Raw genomic sequence first — 19,037 nt, 5'->3', positions numbered from 1 at the left:
CCCAATGTGGAGAGACAAATTAGTGTTTTTTGTTTACCCATCTACCGTCTATTTTACTTTAAAAGGAGAAACACATGTAATTGGGAAAAAGTTGTTATTATACAGTGGGATAGGTCTCCTCTTGGGATGTTAAGTAGAATATTTTTCAAATTTTGGCTTTAGTAATAAACTGCAGCTGCTGGGATGGCTCCACCCCACAGATGTCCAAGCTGTGCACATTTTTATTTTAACTTTCTAAGTGATGCCTGTGAAATGGGAAAAATGCTATAAAAATACTTAAAAATGGTGTCTTTTAATTTTACATTCTTGTTTGGTTATATTAAGCTAGAATGTACTGAGACATATTAAATACTATGACGTTTAACTGACATTTCTGGAGGAACTGCAAAGCTAATTGTGTAAGCAGTGTGTTAATCATTATAAATATATGGGTTGAATAAAAATACTTAGAGGGAACCTGTCTGCAGGTTTACCATACAAAGCTTCAAACCATGTAAGGTAGCAGCCCTAGAATGCTGTTAAATCATATCTGTGTATGTGGTGTTATTAGCAGCAGGACTTGGAGAACTCCCCTACTCCCCTAACGTCCTCTTCATCTTGATTACAGCAGTGGTTTTCTCTAATCTGGACATGTCGGTATTGCCTAAAAAGACGTCTTATAAATAGCAGTCCAGAGGGCTGGGACTCCATGTCTGGCGCTCAGGGCGTCTTATTATTCACACCTCATGCGTGATGGATACCTCCCTCTCCCATGTTGGAGAGGGAGGTAACGTCACACAGGAAGTGTAGTCCAGAGCGCTGGAGATCCCATCCTCGGGCTGCCAATTGCAACATCTCACACCGGGGCCTAGCCTTTTGTTGGGGCCTGGAGATAGCGGGGGCCCAGAATAGCGGAATGACTGGCAGTTGGGGCCTAGACACACTGATGTCACGGTGCTTGGTATGGGGGACCGGAGGGCTGTCCTACAGCCTGGCAGGTCTCCAGCAGGTGGTGTTTGCAAGAAAGATGGAGGGAGAGGCTAAAGTACTGGCTCTCCCTGGGGCAACCCCTTAGTGTCTGTAAGATATGTCCGAATAAAGAAAAGAAGACGGGTCACTCACCAGAACATGATAATTTATTGCAGCCGACAAGAGCAGGTAGAGAGGTGCCGGACACGCCACAAACGACGGACCGTTTCGCACAGGAAGCGCTTTCTCTGGTCTGTGACGTCATGTGGTGGGCAGGAACTATTCTTATAAGCGTGTTCCGGCCCAATAACCATAGATACTGTGAATACAACTAACACCACAAAACAAAGTAACGATATAGACACTACTACAATTACATCACTACGCAAGGAACATATAGAGATTTACGATGTTATTTATAAAAATACATTTAGTTCGTTACGGTCATTTAAGCCAATCGGTCCCATAGCTTTTGTGCGCATTATCCATTTGGCTTCATGTCTAAGGAGCTCTTTGTTCCTGTCCCCCCCTGCTGGATCGACATTGACCTTCTCAATGCCTGCAAACCTGAGCACATTGGGACAGCCGGAGTGAGCACTTCTCACATGCTTAATTAGCCGTGGGGAACCGTGTCCTGTTCTAATAGAACTAAGATGTTCACGGAAACGGATATGCAGATGTCGGATTGTTTTCCCTATATAGAATATGCGGCAGGGGCAGGTGACTATATATACAACATATTGTGATTACAGTTTATGAAATGTCTTACTGTGTGGTTAATTTCACCCATAGTAACTTTCTTTGTACCAAGATTAAAGTTACAATAATTGCATTGCCCGCATTTGAAGTTTCCGTGTGGGGTATGGCGATCAAGCCAGGTGTTCTCCCTCTCAAGAAACCTACTATGTACCAATTCACTCCTCAGTGTTTTGCTACGTCTAAATGAGACTAGTGGTCTCGTTTCCAATGTATTCTGTAACTGTGGGTCTGTGACTAGTAAATGCCAATTTTTTAGAATAGCAGATTTTATGACATTTTCCTGTGAGTTGTATGTGAAAGTGAACGTAAATCTGCGGTTCTGCATATCTTTTTTGTATTTCAACGATGAGGTTTTACGTTTAAATAACAGATCAGATCTCTTAACTTTCATGACTCTCAAGCGAGCTTTTTTCAACACATGTTGAGGATAACCTCGCGCTCTCAGACGGTCTTCAAGTTCATCCGCCTGGGAGTGATAGGCATCCTCCTCACTGTTGATCTTTCGTAAGCGGAGCAGCTGACTATAGGGAATGCCATCTCTTGTGTGGAGAGGGTGGAAGCTCTCATAATGTAGAATTGAGTTACTGGCTGTCTGTTTTCTGTAACCCTCAGTAGATAGCCCTTTGTCTCCGATTATTACTTTAACATCCAGAAATTCTAAAGATTCTCTGCTGAATTTTGAGGTGAATTTCATATTCATGTTATTCCTATTCAGGTATGCGACGAAATTATCGAATTCTGCCTCGGAATTCTCCCATATTAGGAAAACATTGTCCACATACCTGAAAAAGGATTTAATGGAGCTGACGAATGGATTATTAGTTGTGAATACATATCTCTCTTCGAAGACTGCTAGGAAAATATTCGCTAGGGTGCAGGCAACTGGAGTTCCCATGGCGGTTCCGACCAACTGCAGGAACCACTTACCATTGAACTCAAAAGTATTATGAGACAGGATGAATGACAGAGAGTCACAGATGAAGTCTACATACAACTCGCTTTTCTCAGTATTAGTTAATACATCTCTAACTGCTGATACAGCAAGATATACTGTAAGATATGTCCCTGGGTAATGGATGAGGAGCCCATGATGGTGAAACAACCGTATCGAGGGATCAGACGGAGGCAGCGTTGTGCAAAATAACTCACGGTTCTTTATTGGAACAACTACAGGCAACGGGCCAAACGGTCTTGTTACAGATGCCGGATTTTTGGAGATTCCGGATTACTGGAGTGGTTATGGAGAGTGATCCCCAGGAGTTGCCCGACTTGGTAGTAGATGCATGCTGGGATGTAGCTGTGTCCAATACTGGAAGCTGCAGCTTTGTCCTGGGTGTTAGCTCTATGTGTGGCACTGAAGGTGTACTACACACTAACTCTCTTTCTCTCAGTGTATCCTGTGGAAGATGTGCTCTATAGGAGAGCTGGGTTCCAAAAGGTGGTCCTGTGTCAGGAGCTAGATTCCAAGATCTGCTCTTGTGTCAGGAGCTGGGGCCTAAGAGGGCTTGCCCCTTCCTGTCCAGGGGTTTTGTTAAAGGAAAAAGGAATACAATTGCTATAACTTACAATAACTTTAGTAAACTTAACCCTTGCCTGCACAGGCAGTATCTACAGCTGCTAAATACCTTCATTGACTGCATTACCCTAAAGGTGAGTTGATCAGACTCCTCTAGAGGGGTCCTACAGGTAGAGGGCCTTATTCGCAAGCACTCCCTTGACTATACGTGTTGCATACCCCCTAGGTAATTGAGAGAGCCGCCCACGGCTCCGCTATGGACCAGATGGGTGAAGGGTTACCAATGCCGACCAGCGGCAGATGGCTTCCTGATGGTCCATGCACAGGACAGCTTGTAGAGGTATGGATGGCAAAGGTTGCACTTACTAGGAAGTGCTGGCTATGTGCAGTGTAGGGGACAAACTGCCCATGGTCCTGGATATGGGTACCTGGGTTGGTGTCGGACTGGGTACACAAAAATACAAAGAATATGTGACCGTTGGTAGCAAACACCCTTAAACCAACTGTTTATGAGGGATAGATATGGTGTCATGTCCTGGAATCCACCCCTTGTACCAAGGACTGACAATTTGTTTGCACACACTTTGTCCTTGGCGACAAATATAATATACCTAACAGTATATGTAGTGCATACAATACAATTTACCTGCCGTCTGACGGTCTTACCCTGAGTGTATGGCATCTAGGTGCTTCTATGTGAACACCCCCGGCCCCCTAAGTACCTGAGGTTTACAGATCCCATACGGTCGGAGCTCCAATTCTAGGAGTAAGCTTGCGGTCAGGATTTGCATATAAAAGAAGGTCCGACACATCTTTAGCTACAATCCTGCAAAGCCTATAAATATGTTCCTTGCAAACTACTGACACAATTCTTATGACAGCTGTGCAAATGCACATTGGCTTTAGCAGCCCAATGGGAAGATGACTTGAACGTTACAGAAATTACTACTCGTGGTAGCAAGAAAAACACCATGCACAATGTCCATTTCCTGTAAAGAAAAGCATAACAAGCAAAAATGTATGGCAACTTTTTCCTTTGGCATTTGGCTATGAGTCTCTCAGACGGCTTCTCAGAAAAAAGTCCATGGTCTGGGTGCAGCCATTGATGTGGGGGGAAAAAGTGCAGACAAGGGTCTCTTTGGCAGCAGAGGGACACCCGGCAGCACCTTCAGGAACTGCAGGCTCCTCGGCATCCTCCTGACATTCAGGGGAGGGGCTCTGTCCTCCGGGGTGCCAGCTGCTCCAGCTGGTCCCGTGGATAGGGCCTAACTCCATGAGAAAACCCCTTTAATAGCCTCATTAAAGCTTACAGAATAGAATTTCAATATTTTCAGATGATGGGGCTCTATAATGTAATTTAAGTAGAGGAGGAAATTATATTTTCACTCCGGAATTTGTGGAAACTGAAGTCTTGTATAATAAAATTGTATATAGTTATAGATAACAAACCTGGGTCAAGAAAACTCAGCTCCTCATAAAGTATTATAAAGTAAATCACTGGGCACAATAGTAGAGAAAAAAAGACTTGGGCTATTTTCAGCCAGTAAGCTTGCCTTTAGGAAGCAGTGCCAGGCAGTTCAAATAATGGGATTTATAAATAGAGGTGTAGATTTTCAGGAAAATGAAAAAGTTTTATACAGTAAAACCACACATGGAATATTATCTAATTGTTGGCAAAAATATATATAAATATAATTACATTGTTGACCCACTAACAAAGTGAGTGGGTGCAGAGGACAGTGCCTAAGGTAAAAAAAAGGGATGTTTTCCCGAAATTAATATTGATAGCCTATCCTCAGAAAATATTGGCCGCAAGCTGTAGTTACTGCTTGCGACCAATACAGCACCTGGACATTGAGTGTAGACCAGCGATGCCAAACCTTTTAGAGACTTGAGTGCCAAAACTACAACCAAAACCACCTATTCATAGCAAAGTGCCAACACAGTAATTTAATTAGTAAGTTATTGCTCTCTGCTCTGTCACAGAGCATTGGCCAGTTGAAAAAAGGGAACATTTGGACCATCATTTTAGCTTCTCTCCAGAGTTCTTTCTGTACAGGAAGAAAATGGGGACTGCAGTAGGAGCTCCAAAGATAATCTGGCCCTTTCTACACGGTCTCACTCTTCCTTCCCAGCAGCCAAGAATGTATTGCTTTAAAATAGCGCTGAGAGCAACTGATCTTGAGCCTTCGGCAGCAGAATGATTCTTTTGAGTCCTGTCTCTTAAACTCTTTGCTGGGTCGATGGCTTGGGTGTCCATAGAGAGGGCTCACCCTTGCCATAGGTTCCCCACCACTGGTATAAACCCTCTATAGGTTATCACTGGGTAATTTGATGAAAATTATTAGGTATGCTGAATGACAATGACAAGTTAACAAACGTAGTTGTTTGGTTTGGAAAAAAAAGACCTACAAGTAGTTCATATTACAACGTATAAATACTTGAATGGACCATAAAGAGATCTTTATAATAATATTTCTATACCGAAGCCTGTATCCTCTATCACTGTAGTAAAGATGGCTCCACCATCATTAAAGGTAGTGCAATGACATACCTACCAACTTTTGGAGTGGCGAAAGAGGGACAAAAGTTGTGCTTTGCATGCCGCAGAGAATTTTTCCCCCTAAGCCACGCCATTAACCCTGCCCATCTCCACCATTGTGGCCCTCTCATATTCAGGCCCCCCTCGCAGTGCATCTTCATACTGTGCCCTCCAGCAGCTCCTCTTCATACTGTGCCACCCCTCAGTGTGCCCTTCCAGCAGATGCCCTCATAGCTTCCCCCAGCAGCTCCCCCACACAGTGCCTCCAAGTAGCAGCTCATCATAATGTGCCCCCCAGCAGCAGCTCACTTCAGTGTCCCCACCTGCAGCAGCTCCTCCTTGCAGTGTCCCCACCAGCAGCAGCTCCCCTTCATAATGAACCCCCCCTAGCACCAGCTCCCCCTCACAGTGCCCCCCCCTAGTAGCAGCTCTCCTTCATAATGTGCCCCCCAGCAGCTTCTCCACCTTACAGTGCCTCATAATAATAATAATTCTTTATTTATATATCGCACACAGATTATGCAGTGCTGCACAAAGCATGTCAAATTGGTCCCTGTCCACAATGGGGCTCACAATCTAAAAAACCTAACAGTATGTTTTGGAGTGTGGGAGGAAACCCACGCAAACACGGAGAGAACAACTCTTTGCAGATGTTGACCTGGGTGGGATTCGAACACAGGACTCCAGTGCTGCAAGGCAGAAGTGCTACCCACTCAGCCACCGTGCCGCCCTAGCTCCCCTTCATAATGTACCCCCAGTAGCAGCTCCCCTTGATAATGTACCCCCGAGCAGCATCTCCCCCTCACAGTGCCCCCAAGCAGCAGCTCCCCCTCACAGTGCCCCCAAGCAGCAGCTCCCCCTCACAGCCCCCCCCACCCTGCTGCAGCTTTCCTTCATAATGTGCCCCCTCAGAAGTCTCCCCCTGACCGTTCCCCCCTTAGTGGCTCTTCATAATGTGCCCTCCAGCAGCAGCTCCTCCTCACAGTGCCCCCCCCCCCCAGGAAGCAGCTCCTCTTCATAATGTGTCCTCCCAGCAGCAGCTCCCCTTCGTAATGTGCCCCCCAGCATCAAATTTCCCAGTGATTACCTATAAAGGGTGGTACACCCAAGCCATTGATCCAGTAAAGATTTTACCAGACAGGAATTTTCCTGCTCATTAGTAGCTTCCCTTCATAATGTGCCCCCTGCAGCAGCGGCTCCCCTGACAGTGCCCCCTGCAGCAGCGGCTCCCCTGACAGTGCCCCCTGCAGCAGCGGCTCCCCTGACAGTGCCCCCTGCAGCAGCGGCTCCCCTGACAGTGCCCCCTGCAGCAGCGGCTCCCCTGACAGTGCCCCCTGCAGCAGCGGCTCCCCTGACAGTGCCCCCTGCAGCAGCGGCTCCCCTGACAGTGCCCCCTGCAGCAGCGGCTCCCCTGACAGTGCCCCCTGCAGCAGCGGCTCCCCTGACAGTGCCCCCTGCAGCAGCGGCTCCCCTGACAGTGCCCCCACTTACTTTCATTAGTGTCCTAAACCGCTGTATCGCGGTTTAAACACTTTTTATTCTTTACAGCCGAAGGAGCTTCGGCACACCAAGCGCTCGACCGTGCGCACGTGACGTCACCGGCTCTCCTTCACTTCCTATGTAGGCGCGCCGAAGCTCCTTCGGCTGTAAAGAATAAAAAGTGTTTAAACCGCAATACAGCGGTTTAGGACACTAATGAAAGTAGGCATCGGCACCAGCTCCCCTTGTGTATGCATCTTACACCTACCACGTCAATTGTTAGGTTTCCTTTAAGTAACAGCTGTTACCGTGTGACATTCTGTTTCTTCTGTCCTGTGCCATGTTTTCGAATATTTGATTTTTGGGAATGCAGCATTCTTCTTATGAAATAAATACATCATACTTGCAAAGGTATCTTAGGTGTTTTATTATACTTTAAGTAGGTATATATTCTATCAAAAAATGATATACAACTTAGGCTCTGAAGAGAGACAGACCAGGTCAAAGTTCGCATCTTGAGCGACCACATTAGCCTATTAGAGGAGGTTACTAATAAAGACTTATGAGGGTGCTAGAATGGAACAAGCACAACATTCTTGGATGCATTCTTCGGTAGAATGAAACCCGTGAAAAGGAAGTCTCTGAGAGTTCCTTAGATTACACACTTTTTTATTGTAATTATATGTCAGGCCTTGTCTGCTTAATATTACCCTAGTATTTAATATATTTTGTTGCATTTTAAATGGTTAAAGTGGACTGTTCAACCACACGGCTCCAGAAATAAGGGAAAATGAGGTCATTTCCTATTTGTTATATGATGCTGGTCAGAAATGTATACACAAAGGAGCAGAGATGGAATCTGCAGTAAGCAGTGAGGCGGCTGAAGTCTGGTACTAGACTAGAGAGGGGAACTCCAGCTCTGTACATCTACTTTTTACTCTGTACATCTTATTTATACTTTATTCCTGTATTTATAGTATTTTCAGCAGTTCTTACTATTAGTTTTTATTAGTAACTTTATCCTTACATTTATTGAACCTTTCCATATATTGTGACTGTGGATGATAATGGTAAGTTTAACATACTGTATATTTCTTTCAAGAAGCAGAAGACGCAGATTACCTTCATTCGCTTCTGTTTTAAGCGATTTGATAATGCATATGTGTTCAGGGAATAGCATGTTTATATACAGTTATATATTATGTTTGGTTAGTTCTGAAATGCTTTTATATTAATCCGTGTAATAGGAATAGGAAAGCCGTGTTAGAAAAATAGTGGTGAAGTTACAGAATGTGGGCAGCGTTCACTGTTGAAGAAACGTGAAGGACCATTATGATGGATGTCAGTACCTAACAACAGCCGTCTCTTCTTACCAAAGACAGCTCTACCCTTTTCCTGCTGCCCCCTATCAGGCCCCTTGTGGGGAACATACACTTTTTTTCCTGTATACTCAACAGAATGTATTAAACAGTTACCTGTCCATCTATACTGGATATGAAAGAAAGACTTTTTATTCTGCTCTTCTAACACATTTATTCTGTTATGGATAGGCACAGCAGTTCTGTACATCAGTCCTGTTATTTTTTTTTATCAAATAACATACAAGAAGCCTCAACTGGTACATCATGGAACACATATGGATGCTGGCTCTTGACAGTATTGTTAAACATGGTTTAACAGGGGACTTACATTTAGAGTATTGAAAATCTAAAAGATAATAGTGACTTGTTTGTGAGTTAGAAAGGCAAGCAAAAGACCTTACCTTGTTACATGTCTCTGATGTATGCCATAGTTTATTTCCAAGATTTATTTAGTTTAGATTGTTACACTTCTCCACCCTACAGTTATTAGTGGGTAAGCTGGACCATCATAGAAGAGGTATTTATATGGTTAAATGACATATCTGGTAGAGGTGGAGCCTGCCTGAATGAAATAGCTTACAGGCTCACTTTCACATTTCTCCTGGGCTCTCTTCACCTCCCCCTTCTACTTTTCTGTTCCAAGAGTTCCTATTTCACTGAATCTGATTAGGGTTTTCTTCTCTCCGCCTTCATGTTTACTTTTTTATTCAGTCTAAACCCTTACTGTGCATTGCTTATGTGCAGTTATTAGATGCAGAAGAGGGTGCTTTACTTCCCACATTCCTGCAGTCATCCTGGAAGGTAAGAAGCTTTCCTGTACTCCTTCAGTACATTTTTTCAGGATTCTTTGGGGAGTGGTATAGACAAGAGAGGGGGAAAAGGTTCATATACAGGAAAGTTTTTGCAGCAGTTTGAGGGGTCGGGAAAGCAACTGCTAAGGCTTGTTACACTGGAATACTTTGTGTACAATCCAGCCGTGGATGTGTTTGCCTAGCTGGCTTGTGTTTGACTGTTTTTACAAGTGGTGAATGACTGGAAAGAGGATAGCTGTGGGACGTCAAAGGAGTTCTGAGGGAAAGAAAGGAAGGTATTTTACTCAAAGCTTTGCTTCAGGTATTTGAGTTTCAAGACAGGAAACGTCAGGAACCAATTGAAGGGCTTAAGTGAAGTCATGTAAGTTGTTTTTATGTTCTTTTTGTTTTAGCATTGTTTGTGTGTTGCATGTTGTTGGGACAATGTTTTATACCTTTGTTGTTGTACATTGGTATGGCTGTATTAATATAACCCTGGTAAATAATGTTGTTACTGCAACTTAAAATTTGGAGGTTATGAGAATTTAGCTGCCTTAGTTATTTTGTATATTCTCTTGGTAATTGATCATTTATTACCTAATTTGGGAAGTAAGGTATATGTTGTGCATACTTTTTCAGGAACTTTTTCCTACGATCATTGCAATGAGTGTAAAAACAGTGATGGAAGTATTTGGACGTGTTGTGGATTTTTGTGTTTTGCTGTAGACTCTTCAATTGCAAAAGACTTGCTGCAAATAATGTGTAGATTTTTGCTGGACAAAAGTATTATTGTAAATCATTGACAGAGTTTTAAGTTTGATGTTTTAATGACTTACAACATTCCTGGAGGTCATAACTCCCTTCCTGCTTACATGTTGCCATTGGAATTTAAATACAGACAGGAACATGGCCTGGGTCTGAGAATGGGGGGGGCTTTTAAATAGCCTGGGGGCAACATATTGGTTTGCTATTTACATGTGTAGTATAGCATCACAGATAAATGAACACATTATGTATAGTTGGAGTTATATTTCTAGCTTCGATTTTTAGATAACGACAGTTGTGTCTTTGAAACAACATTGTTTATTAAGGAAATAAAAATCTATTGTATATCAGTCGAGTGCAATTCTATATGAATAATGGAGTCAACATTAACATTCTTGAGGTCTACACTATATGTCAAATCTTCTTTTTCATCTTTTCCAGAACTACAGATATACAGTAAATTATGTTTTTATGTCATTGAACATTTGGGATTTTTATAAATGTGATAAAAAGTTATAAACAGTTATTTTGAGGCAAAAATATTAAGGAGCCATTTTTTTATTCTTAAATTCTGTAATCATGTCCAGTTTAATTATCTATTATAGAAAGACTACAGGAATGTGATATAGTAAATGTGCAGTTCTGAAACCTCTCTACCATTTGTGAATTGGTCAATTCCTGTTTACTTGCTTGGGTTTTGGTTACATTTTTACCATGCTTTCGTGTATATGTGTAATGTATGACAACAGTCAGTCCCTGACTTAAAGGGAATCTGTCAAGCAGCGTAACACCTCCTAGTTAATGTTTCTTTCATGGACCATTGTGATGGCATCATCCAGAAAATCAACTCCAAAGAGTGCTGTAAATTGGTTGTGTAAAGTCAAGGAGGTGGAGAGTTTAACACTGAAGTCAAGGTGGGGAGTACTGACAGCTCCCTCTTCTGTGATTGGCATTGTGCATTGGACTTTAGGAGATCTAGTTAGTAATGTCACTTGATGCAGGACCATCAATTCCAGTGAAGGGGGCCTTCTGAGGAAGAGAGAGCTTGATTTCAGTGTTAAAATCTCCGCCTCCTTGACTTCATACAACCAATTTACATTTCACTTTAAGTAGATTTTCTTAATGATGCCACAACACTGGGTCATAAAAGAAACATGATCACGAATGTGTTCAGCTGCTTGACAACAACATACTGCTAGTGGTTTATTAGGACCGTTTCTGCTGACAGGTTCCCTTTAAGGACACCTTACTTACAGATGACCCCTAGTTACGGACAGACCTCTCTGCCCACTGTGACCTCTGTTGAAGCTCTCTGGATGCTTTACTATAGTCCCAAGCTGTAATGATCGGCTGTAAGGTGTCTGTATTGAAGCTTTATTGATAATCCTTGTTTCCATGACAGAACAAAATGTTGAAAGTCCAATTGTTATTGGACTTTCATACAAATTCAACTGAAGAACATACCTAAAGGGTGGGTAGTGTGAAATAAATGAATTCTTATGTCTGCTCATCTTGCCTAATCTCTGGTCCTCCCAAATAGTTTTTACGGCAGGTCTACTTGTAAAGTTTAACTTTTATGTATAAACATTAACCTGCCACAAATAATCAAGCCACCACGAGAAAAGGTAGATAGTAATATGACTGCAGGTGGAAATTGAGAGATACTTGTTTTCTCCATTATTACTCTAGGTTTAAAGACCACATAGTCCTTTTGGTTATATGCAACCATATATAAAGTCAAATGCATCTTATATTTGTATTAAGTGTTCCTTATTTGGCATTATCTCTACCACCATGCCACCTGCAGTACAATAATGCAAATGGTTAATGCATTGCTATTTCTGTCTTTGTGTACTGTACTTCTCAAAGCTGATAAATTCAATGCAGGTATTGTGTGTTTCAGATTGAATATCCTAAATGGGACCAGTCAGGGTGATTTGGGACACTAAACCAACCACAGGTCCTTATGGACTGGTCGTTTTTTTTCTTTGAATTGCCCTTTTATTTTTACTTCTGGGCCAGCAACAAAGCTGAGGTCTTCTACATCATCTGCATTGAATCACTGCACAGGCATGGGGTCTCAAATGATTTCTATATCCCCCACCATTCTCAAGCAATCAAAGCTGTTTATTTTGGCTTACATTGTATGAGGGGCAGTGCCAGCATAAATGCCCAAGACCGGGATTTCCTACCTTAAATTCTATCCTATCTGGCATATTGGGTTGGAAATTAGAAACACTGATTGCTTGGAAATGGGGGCTAGAGAGAAAAGCCTTTGCCAGAAGTTACACTTAATTTTTTTTTAATATAACTTTCAAGAGTTGGTGAAAGTAATAAAAGGTGGTCTTGATTCATGTAGACTGTACATAAAAATATTGAAAAATTACATTTAAATAAATTTCAATAATTATGACCTGATTTTTGTAATACTTTTAGATATTCAGGTTAACTGTTGGTATATAACATATGACCAACATATGACCAATATTGATGAGTACAGACAGGATAAGTCAGTAGGTTTTATTTAGTCTCGGTATGTGTCAATTGGGGCTTTGCTGTCAAAACAGGCCTTTTTATGCACATTGTTCATACTGTAAGTGCTAAATATATATATAGTCCAACTATAACTTTAACTTTTAAATGGTTTATAACAATGTGATGGCAATGCCATGTATGAGGCTGAAGCATTTTCATAGACACCCGCTTCCCCCTACTGCAGTCATCAGGATTGTATTACTCAACAGACCTGTCAACTTTTACAATTTTAAACACAACTAACTGGTTACTGAAAAGTCAGATAGCACATGTTTACCTAAATGATTCCATGCTTCAATAATAAATATACCACATGTACAGTATTATGAATCAATGTTGACACTTGCAGGTGGCATACACTTGGGGGAAGTACTTTGCTTTTCTTTCTTATTTACTACTGGGAGTCAGTCAATTATGCTATTAAAGTGCAAAAAGAATTATAGGTGTACAAGCCATGAAAGTTTAAAAGTAATATTTTTGGTTTTGTATGTTGCATACACCTCAGATGTTTTGTTAAAATCCAATTTATTGTAAAAACAATCTACATGATTAACGTGTTTTGGTTGTTTACTATTGTCCTCAGAAGACTATAGTCTTCACAAGTCTTGTTTGTAGACAGTGTTATGTAAGTGATTGTTCCCTCATGTTGTGAGAAGGCAGTGCAGTTATTTGCATTTCATTGGGATCAGTGACATATAGGCGGAGATGAGATCTAAAACTGAAAGTTAAATAGTTTTCAATGAAATCAGTCCAGTCCACATTCACCAGCTATGTATCTAGTTACTGTACCTTGTTCATAATATTGTTGCATTGTGTAAGGGAAGAGTATCCCCCTGAACAATGGATTTGTCAACAACAAAAAAAGAGGTTTGCAGGTGTATTTTGATTTTAAAAATATTAACAATTATCATTTAATCTTTTCAGCATACCTTTCATATGCTTTCAGTTATTCAGGCTTTATAGCAACTGTAAGTGAACACTGAGGTTACTTATCCTATTCCTGAAGCAGATAACCTGAGAATCAGAAAATCATATAAATTGAAACTCAAATTATATATGCAAAATTTAGGTAATATTTTTATTTTTGTATTTCATTCTACAGTGCCCCACACCCAGGGACCACTGGATGGAAGTTTGTATGCCAAAGTGCGAAAGAAAAGTCTTTCAGATGGATCAGTTACAGTTATTGACCCTGAAGTTCCCCTGACAAGTAGTCCTGATCATAGTGATCACACTTTATCAGTTAGTAGTGATTCTGGACACTCTACTGCTTCTGTTAGAACGGAAAGAACAGAAGAAAAGCTTGGATCCAGAAGCAAACAAGGTCTTAGTCCAAAAGAAAAAGCAGAACTGGATCAACTTCTAAGTGGGTTTGGGGTAACTAACCCAACAAGCTCACTGAAGGATATGACAGATGCTCAAAACAAGTATAGTGGTATACGCCATATAGTACCAGCTCAAATTCATGTAAATGGAAATGCGAAACTCAAAGAAAGGGAAACTGATATTTTAGATGACGAAATGCCAAATCATGATTTACACAGTGTCGACAGCATAGGTACATTGTCCTCTTCAGAAGGCCAACACTCAAATAACCTTGGCAATTTTAGCTGCCATAAGAGCAGCCAGAATTCATTGCTGTCTGACGGCTTTTTCAGTAACACTGGAGATGAACATAGCCATAATTTAGTGCCAGACCTGGGGATTGGCATTGACCATATGTATGAAAGATCATACACCATCCATGAACCCAAACAAGTTCAACAACCAACAGCACAGCCTCCCCCATATGTACAAAGCAGTTACTCAACTCATACGTGGGTACGCCAACAACAAATGGTCAGTTCACAGCAGTACAGCTATAGCGCTGACAGTGAACGTAGTTTCAATGTACATACTTCGCTGGACCGCTCTTCATCTAACACATCAGCAATATCTAATGCTCCTTCTGTATCTAACAGAGACTTTGATCACGCAGAGACAGTGCAAAGAAGCTCTGCTGAGGTTATAGCAACTGAGGTTAACGTGCAGTCATTATCGACACAGGTAATGCCAAATGGAGTTGAGGTAAAGAGTGATGACTTGCCTTCTTCTCCCACATTGGATATTGACCAGTCGATTGAGCAGCTCAATAAATTAATATTGGAGCTGGATCCAACTTTTGAACCAATTCCAACACGCATGAACTTAAGTACAGTCAATACAAGTTTATTGGCTTCGGAAGGAGACAGCAGTAGTCTGCATACCCCTCTAGATGCAGAGAAAAGAAGAAGGATGTTCCAAGAAGGTAAGAACCTGAAGGAAATGTATTGTATACAATTTTAGATTGTATGATAAAAAATGCAACTTTCAAATAGGAATTCCTCACCAGTGAAAAGATCTCACATATAGTATGCTATGTGGTTGCAATATGGGTTTGTGATATGCACACAACTACAGTGCCTGTATAAGGTTCAAAACTGCAGAAACATTTATACAGCTCTATCTCGTCATAAACTTGTGTGTCCGTGTCATAACGAGTACAGATTTTCAAAACTGACCATGATGGTAAGTTGACACTTTAAAAATGGTAAGGAACTGATGCATGATAAAATAATTATTTCTGTATGCAATGAACAATCGTTAAGTGCTGGATAGCAGATCTAACTGATCTAACAGAGGAAATCTGCCCCATTATTTGCATAAATTATTAATATTGTAGATGCAACACACGTGCTTTTATGTAGGACCGTAGACTCTAAAAAGGTTAACTGAGGGCTAAGGTTTTCATGTTGTTCACTTGATTTATCTACAGATGGTTGGCAGTGAAAGGGTGTTATTCACAAATATACAGTTGAATGTTATTGAGAAGTCACAAATACATGTGTTGTTTTTTGGTAAAAATCTAACAGAAACTGCACTTGTGAACAAAGAGAGTCCATTCTCTTGGTTTCTGTACCCAGATGATTCTACTTTTTCTACTTCTCCATAGATTATTTTTTTTTTGTATTGATCCTCAAAGACAGATGCAAAATACCTTGTTGTTAGATTTATTTGTCTATTGATTTTGATTATATAGATGTATATTTAAGAGCATTTCATGTAGGGAGCTTGAAGGAATGTTCTTGAGAAACTCCTTTGTCTGTTAAAAGCATTGGCTTTCTAATTGAAAAGCACTGTTCATTCTCCTAATGGAACATTTTTGTTGTCTCAAGAGTATCATTATAGATCTGGAGCCCAGGTTTCAAAGTGAGTAGGGGGCTGTGAAGTCTAGCTGTAAATCTATGTTCTAGAAGTAATGTGATTTATGTTTAGGAGTGCATCTTTACATCCTACATGGAGCTAATCTGTCAGGTGATTTAATTAATTGAACACGAAAGCTCTTCATCAGTAAGATAAAGTCACTTGTGTTTTAGCAAGGAGAGACTTTGTGGCCTAAAATCCCAATGACCAGCACGAGCACACAAAGCTTCCCAGTCCTGAAAGAAGTGTTAAAACAGTCTTTGGGAATTCCTCCTGTCAATCCAGTTTTGTGAGCATTTACGGCTAGAAAACATTTAAACTATTACTGTGTCCACAGCTCATGTGACATTACATAGTTCCATCACTTGTATTCTTTGGCACCTACAACTAAGGTGAGCTTTAGATTGTACAATGCCATATTCAAATATCCCTTACATGGCATCCTAGTTCTAACATGTGTTTGGTCTCACAGGGTCACAGAACAACAATTCATTATCGAGAGCCAGAAAGCTAAGTTTTGGTCAGTATGACAATGATGCCTCAGATACACTGTGTACAAGATATGAATGGAAAAGGTCTCCAGAGCAGGATTCTATGACTAGATCATTTGCTTCAATGGGACAGTCCAAAGAGGTATTGTTAATATCCTACATTTCACACATTTGATTGAATATAAACTGTAAAAAGGTTATGTGTTCATGATTTTGGAATTTTGTTATGTTTTCCCATGTGACCAAAGTCAAGTTGCACAAATGTCAGATCCCAAGCTGCTCATTTGGCAATCCGTGATTGGCTTTTGCTTTCAAATGTCTAGAAACTAAAGTTACTGTTCATTTTGGAGTACATTTTGATTACTGTCCATTTTGGACAAAGATTTAATCTGTGACTACAATTTGGCTGCAGTGCATTTACAGAGTTTGAGGTCTGAAAACCAAGCCTGTCTTATTATTGTATGAGGCTGCTGCTATATCCCTCCTTCTCTCCTATCACTGTAGATTGGTAGCTGTGTATAACCAAAAGTCTATCACACAGGAACAACACACTTAACTGGTTTCCACAGTAAGGCAAGAAAATAAGTATAGGTCAAAGTATAGACTACTAAACCTAGTTTTGGGTTATTGCAACACTTAAGCTGAGGCTGTTCTGTGGAGGACTGGTAAGTTCACCCACATACTTGCATACCTCCCAACTTTTGGGCTAGAGAAAGGGGGACAAAAAGCCCCTTCCATTTCCTAAACCACAACCATTGTCCCACCCCTTGCCCCACCACCAAACATAGTATAATATCGACCTTAAGGACACACAGAACACAAGGTGCATAGTGGGCACAGGGGCCCAAGGTGCCCAGAACACAGAGGCCACAAGACAAGGATGGCCCAGGACACACAGGGCACAAGGCCCCCAGGATACAGAGGGCACGGGGCACAGAATGCACAAGGGGCATATGGAGAACAGGGTGCACAGAGGGCATAAGGTATACAGGAATGTATGGTAAAGAAGATAGCAAGTCAGACTACAAATGGTGACAAGCCCAGGGGCAGTACATAATCTGGTCACAATAACTGTAGAGTGTGCAGGCACATGAAGAGACAGGTAGAGACTTACAGAGCTTGCTGTGTGTCTACTAGTAATGGTTCCTGCTCTGTGCCGCATGCTAGCAGGTTATGAAGAGGTACAGTCACATGACAGGAAGTAGTGTGTGAGGCAGTCACATGACAATCTGAGTTGTACTCCTGGAAATGGAGAGTATAAAGGTGTGCTGGGCAGAGTGCATGACTCCACTTACAGTGAGGTGGGTACAGAGGATTGGCTAAGTAAGGGACAGTGTGGACAGGGGATTGGCTAAGCGGAGGAGGAGAGTGTGGATGTTACTGAGTGCAAGGATGATGAGAACGGGGTAGTGTATTCAAAGTGAGACACAGGCCATGCATTTCGCTGGGCGGGACAGAGCCTGAAAAACGGGACTGTTCAGCTGGATCCGGGATGGGTGGGAGGTATGTACTCCTTGTTTACATTCGGTAAAGGAACGCTCATATACTTTACGCAGTCTATACAAGCATACATGTATGTACAACAGCATCAGTAGGAAAAAATAAGCTGTAAAGTTCTAGAATCTACTCCAAAAAATGCGTTGTGCACCAGAATATGATGTGAACCCCCACCTTCCTGCCAACTGGATATATCTGGTGTGGTGATGTGCTATAACTAACGCCAGAAAAGGCGCAGTTAATGGCTAGTGTACTACTTCACCACTTTGGACCTCTCCCTTTATGCCCCTCCTTGACCACCTGGCTTGGAGGTTGTGTATGGGGGAAATTAATAGCAAATTCTGTCAATGGGCAAAGACTTGCAAATATTGCAATGCTTTCATGCCAGAAAACAGACATGGTGTGTATTTGTCTGTCATACAGGGAAATATAACCACAAGGTACAGCCAGCCCAGTGGGCGTGTTGCTTTTATATATATTGCTCTCCAAAGGTCAATTTTGTCTTTAATGCTGAATTTCAAAATTTTTATGTCATAGGGAACATTTTCCAGCTATCAGGGGGATGTTGATGAAGTAGATAATATTTTCAGTTGCTCAAAAAATGCTAATGAAGTTGTTCCTCCGACACCAGCTTTCCCCATTTCACCGGAAACTCCTTATGGTGAGTACATTTTCTAAATACCGTTGTTTTAAAATTACTTCTACAGATAAAATAGCTCTAAAGTTATCATATCTTGAATTTATTTTTCAGTGAGGACACCTCCAAACTACAGTCAGATGATTGAGGCAGGGCATCAGTTCTACAGCCCTTTAGGTATGTTTACAGGTGGCAAAATGCTCAATGTGTACTTGGAAGGAAGTACATTATGTGTTGGCACACAAACACTTAAAATATAAAACTTTCCAATCTACAATGTGCTTTCTTGTATGTAAGCCCCGACATAATCACAATTATATGCAAAACGGCAGTATTGCGTTTGTTACCCCCTTTGCGCCAAGTAAGCATGGGAGGGCGTTAAAGGGGGCAAGGCCGGCAGAAGAGTGGGGCAACACAGGGCGTTCCTGGTTCGCACACTCCCTACAGCCAACAAACTTTCATAAGTGAAAGTTCATAGGCTACAGCATAATCTC

At 41.5% G+C, this 19,037-nt stretch overlaps 1 protein-coding gene across 3 annotated transcripts in view; it reads left to right on the top strand.

Moving 5' to 3' along the window:
* Positions 1 to 19,037, top strand: part of TNS3 (tensin 3) — a 200,270-nt gene that overhangs the window by 140,151 nt on the left and 41,082 nt on the right. For all 3 annotated transcript variants that reach the window (XM_072153124.1, XM_072153125.1, XM_072153126.1), the window contains exons 18-21: positions 13,799 to 14,983; positions 16,391 to 16,551; positions 18,444 to 18,567; positions 18,658 to 18,720. In XM_072153124.1, the coding sequence (XP_072009225.1) occupies positions 13,799 to 14,983; positions 16,391 to 16,551; positions 18,444 to 18,567; positions 18,658 to 18,720 (1,533 nt within the window). The remainder of the gene's footprint in view (positions 1 to 13,798; positions 14,984 to 16,390; positions 16,552 to 18,443; positions 18,568 to 18,657; positions 18,721 to 19,037) is intronic.

This window comes from Engystomops pustulosus, chromosome 5, assembly GCF_040894005.1.
Source record: "Engystomops pustulosus chromosome 5, aEngPut4.maternal, whole genome shotgun sequence".
Taxonomy (NCBI): Eukaryota; Metazoa; Chordata; class Amphibia; order Anura; family Leptodactylidae; genus Engystomops; species Engystomops pustulosus.
Note: the sequence above shows the minus strand (reverse complement) of the source record. Positions and strands in the feature narration are given on the sequence as shown.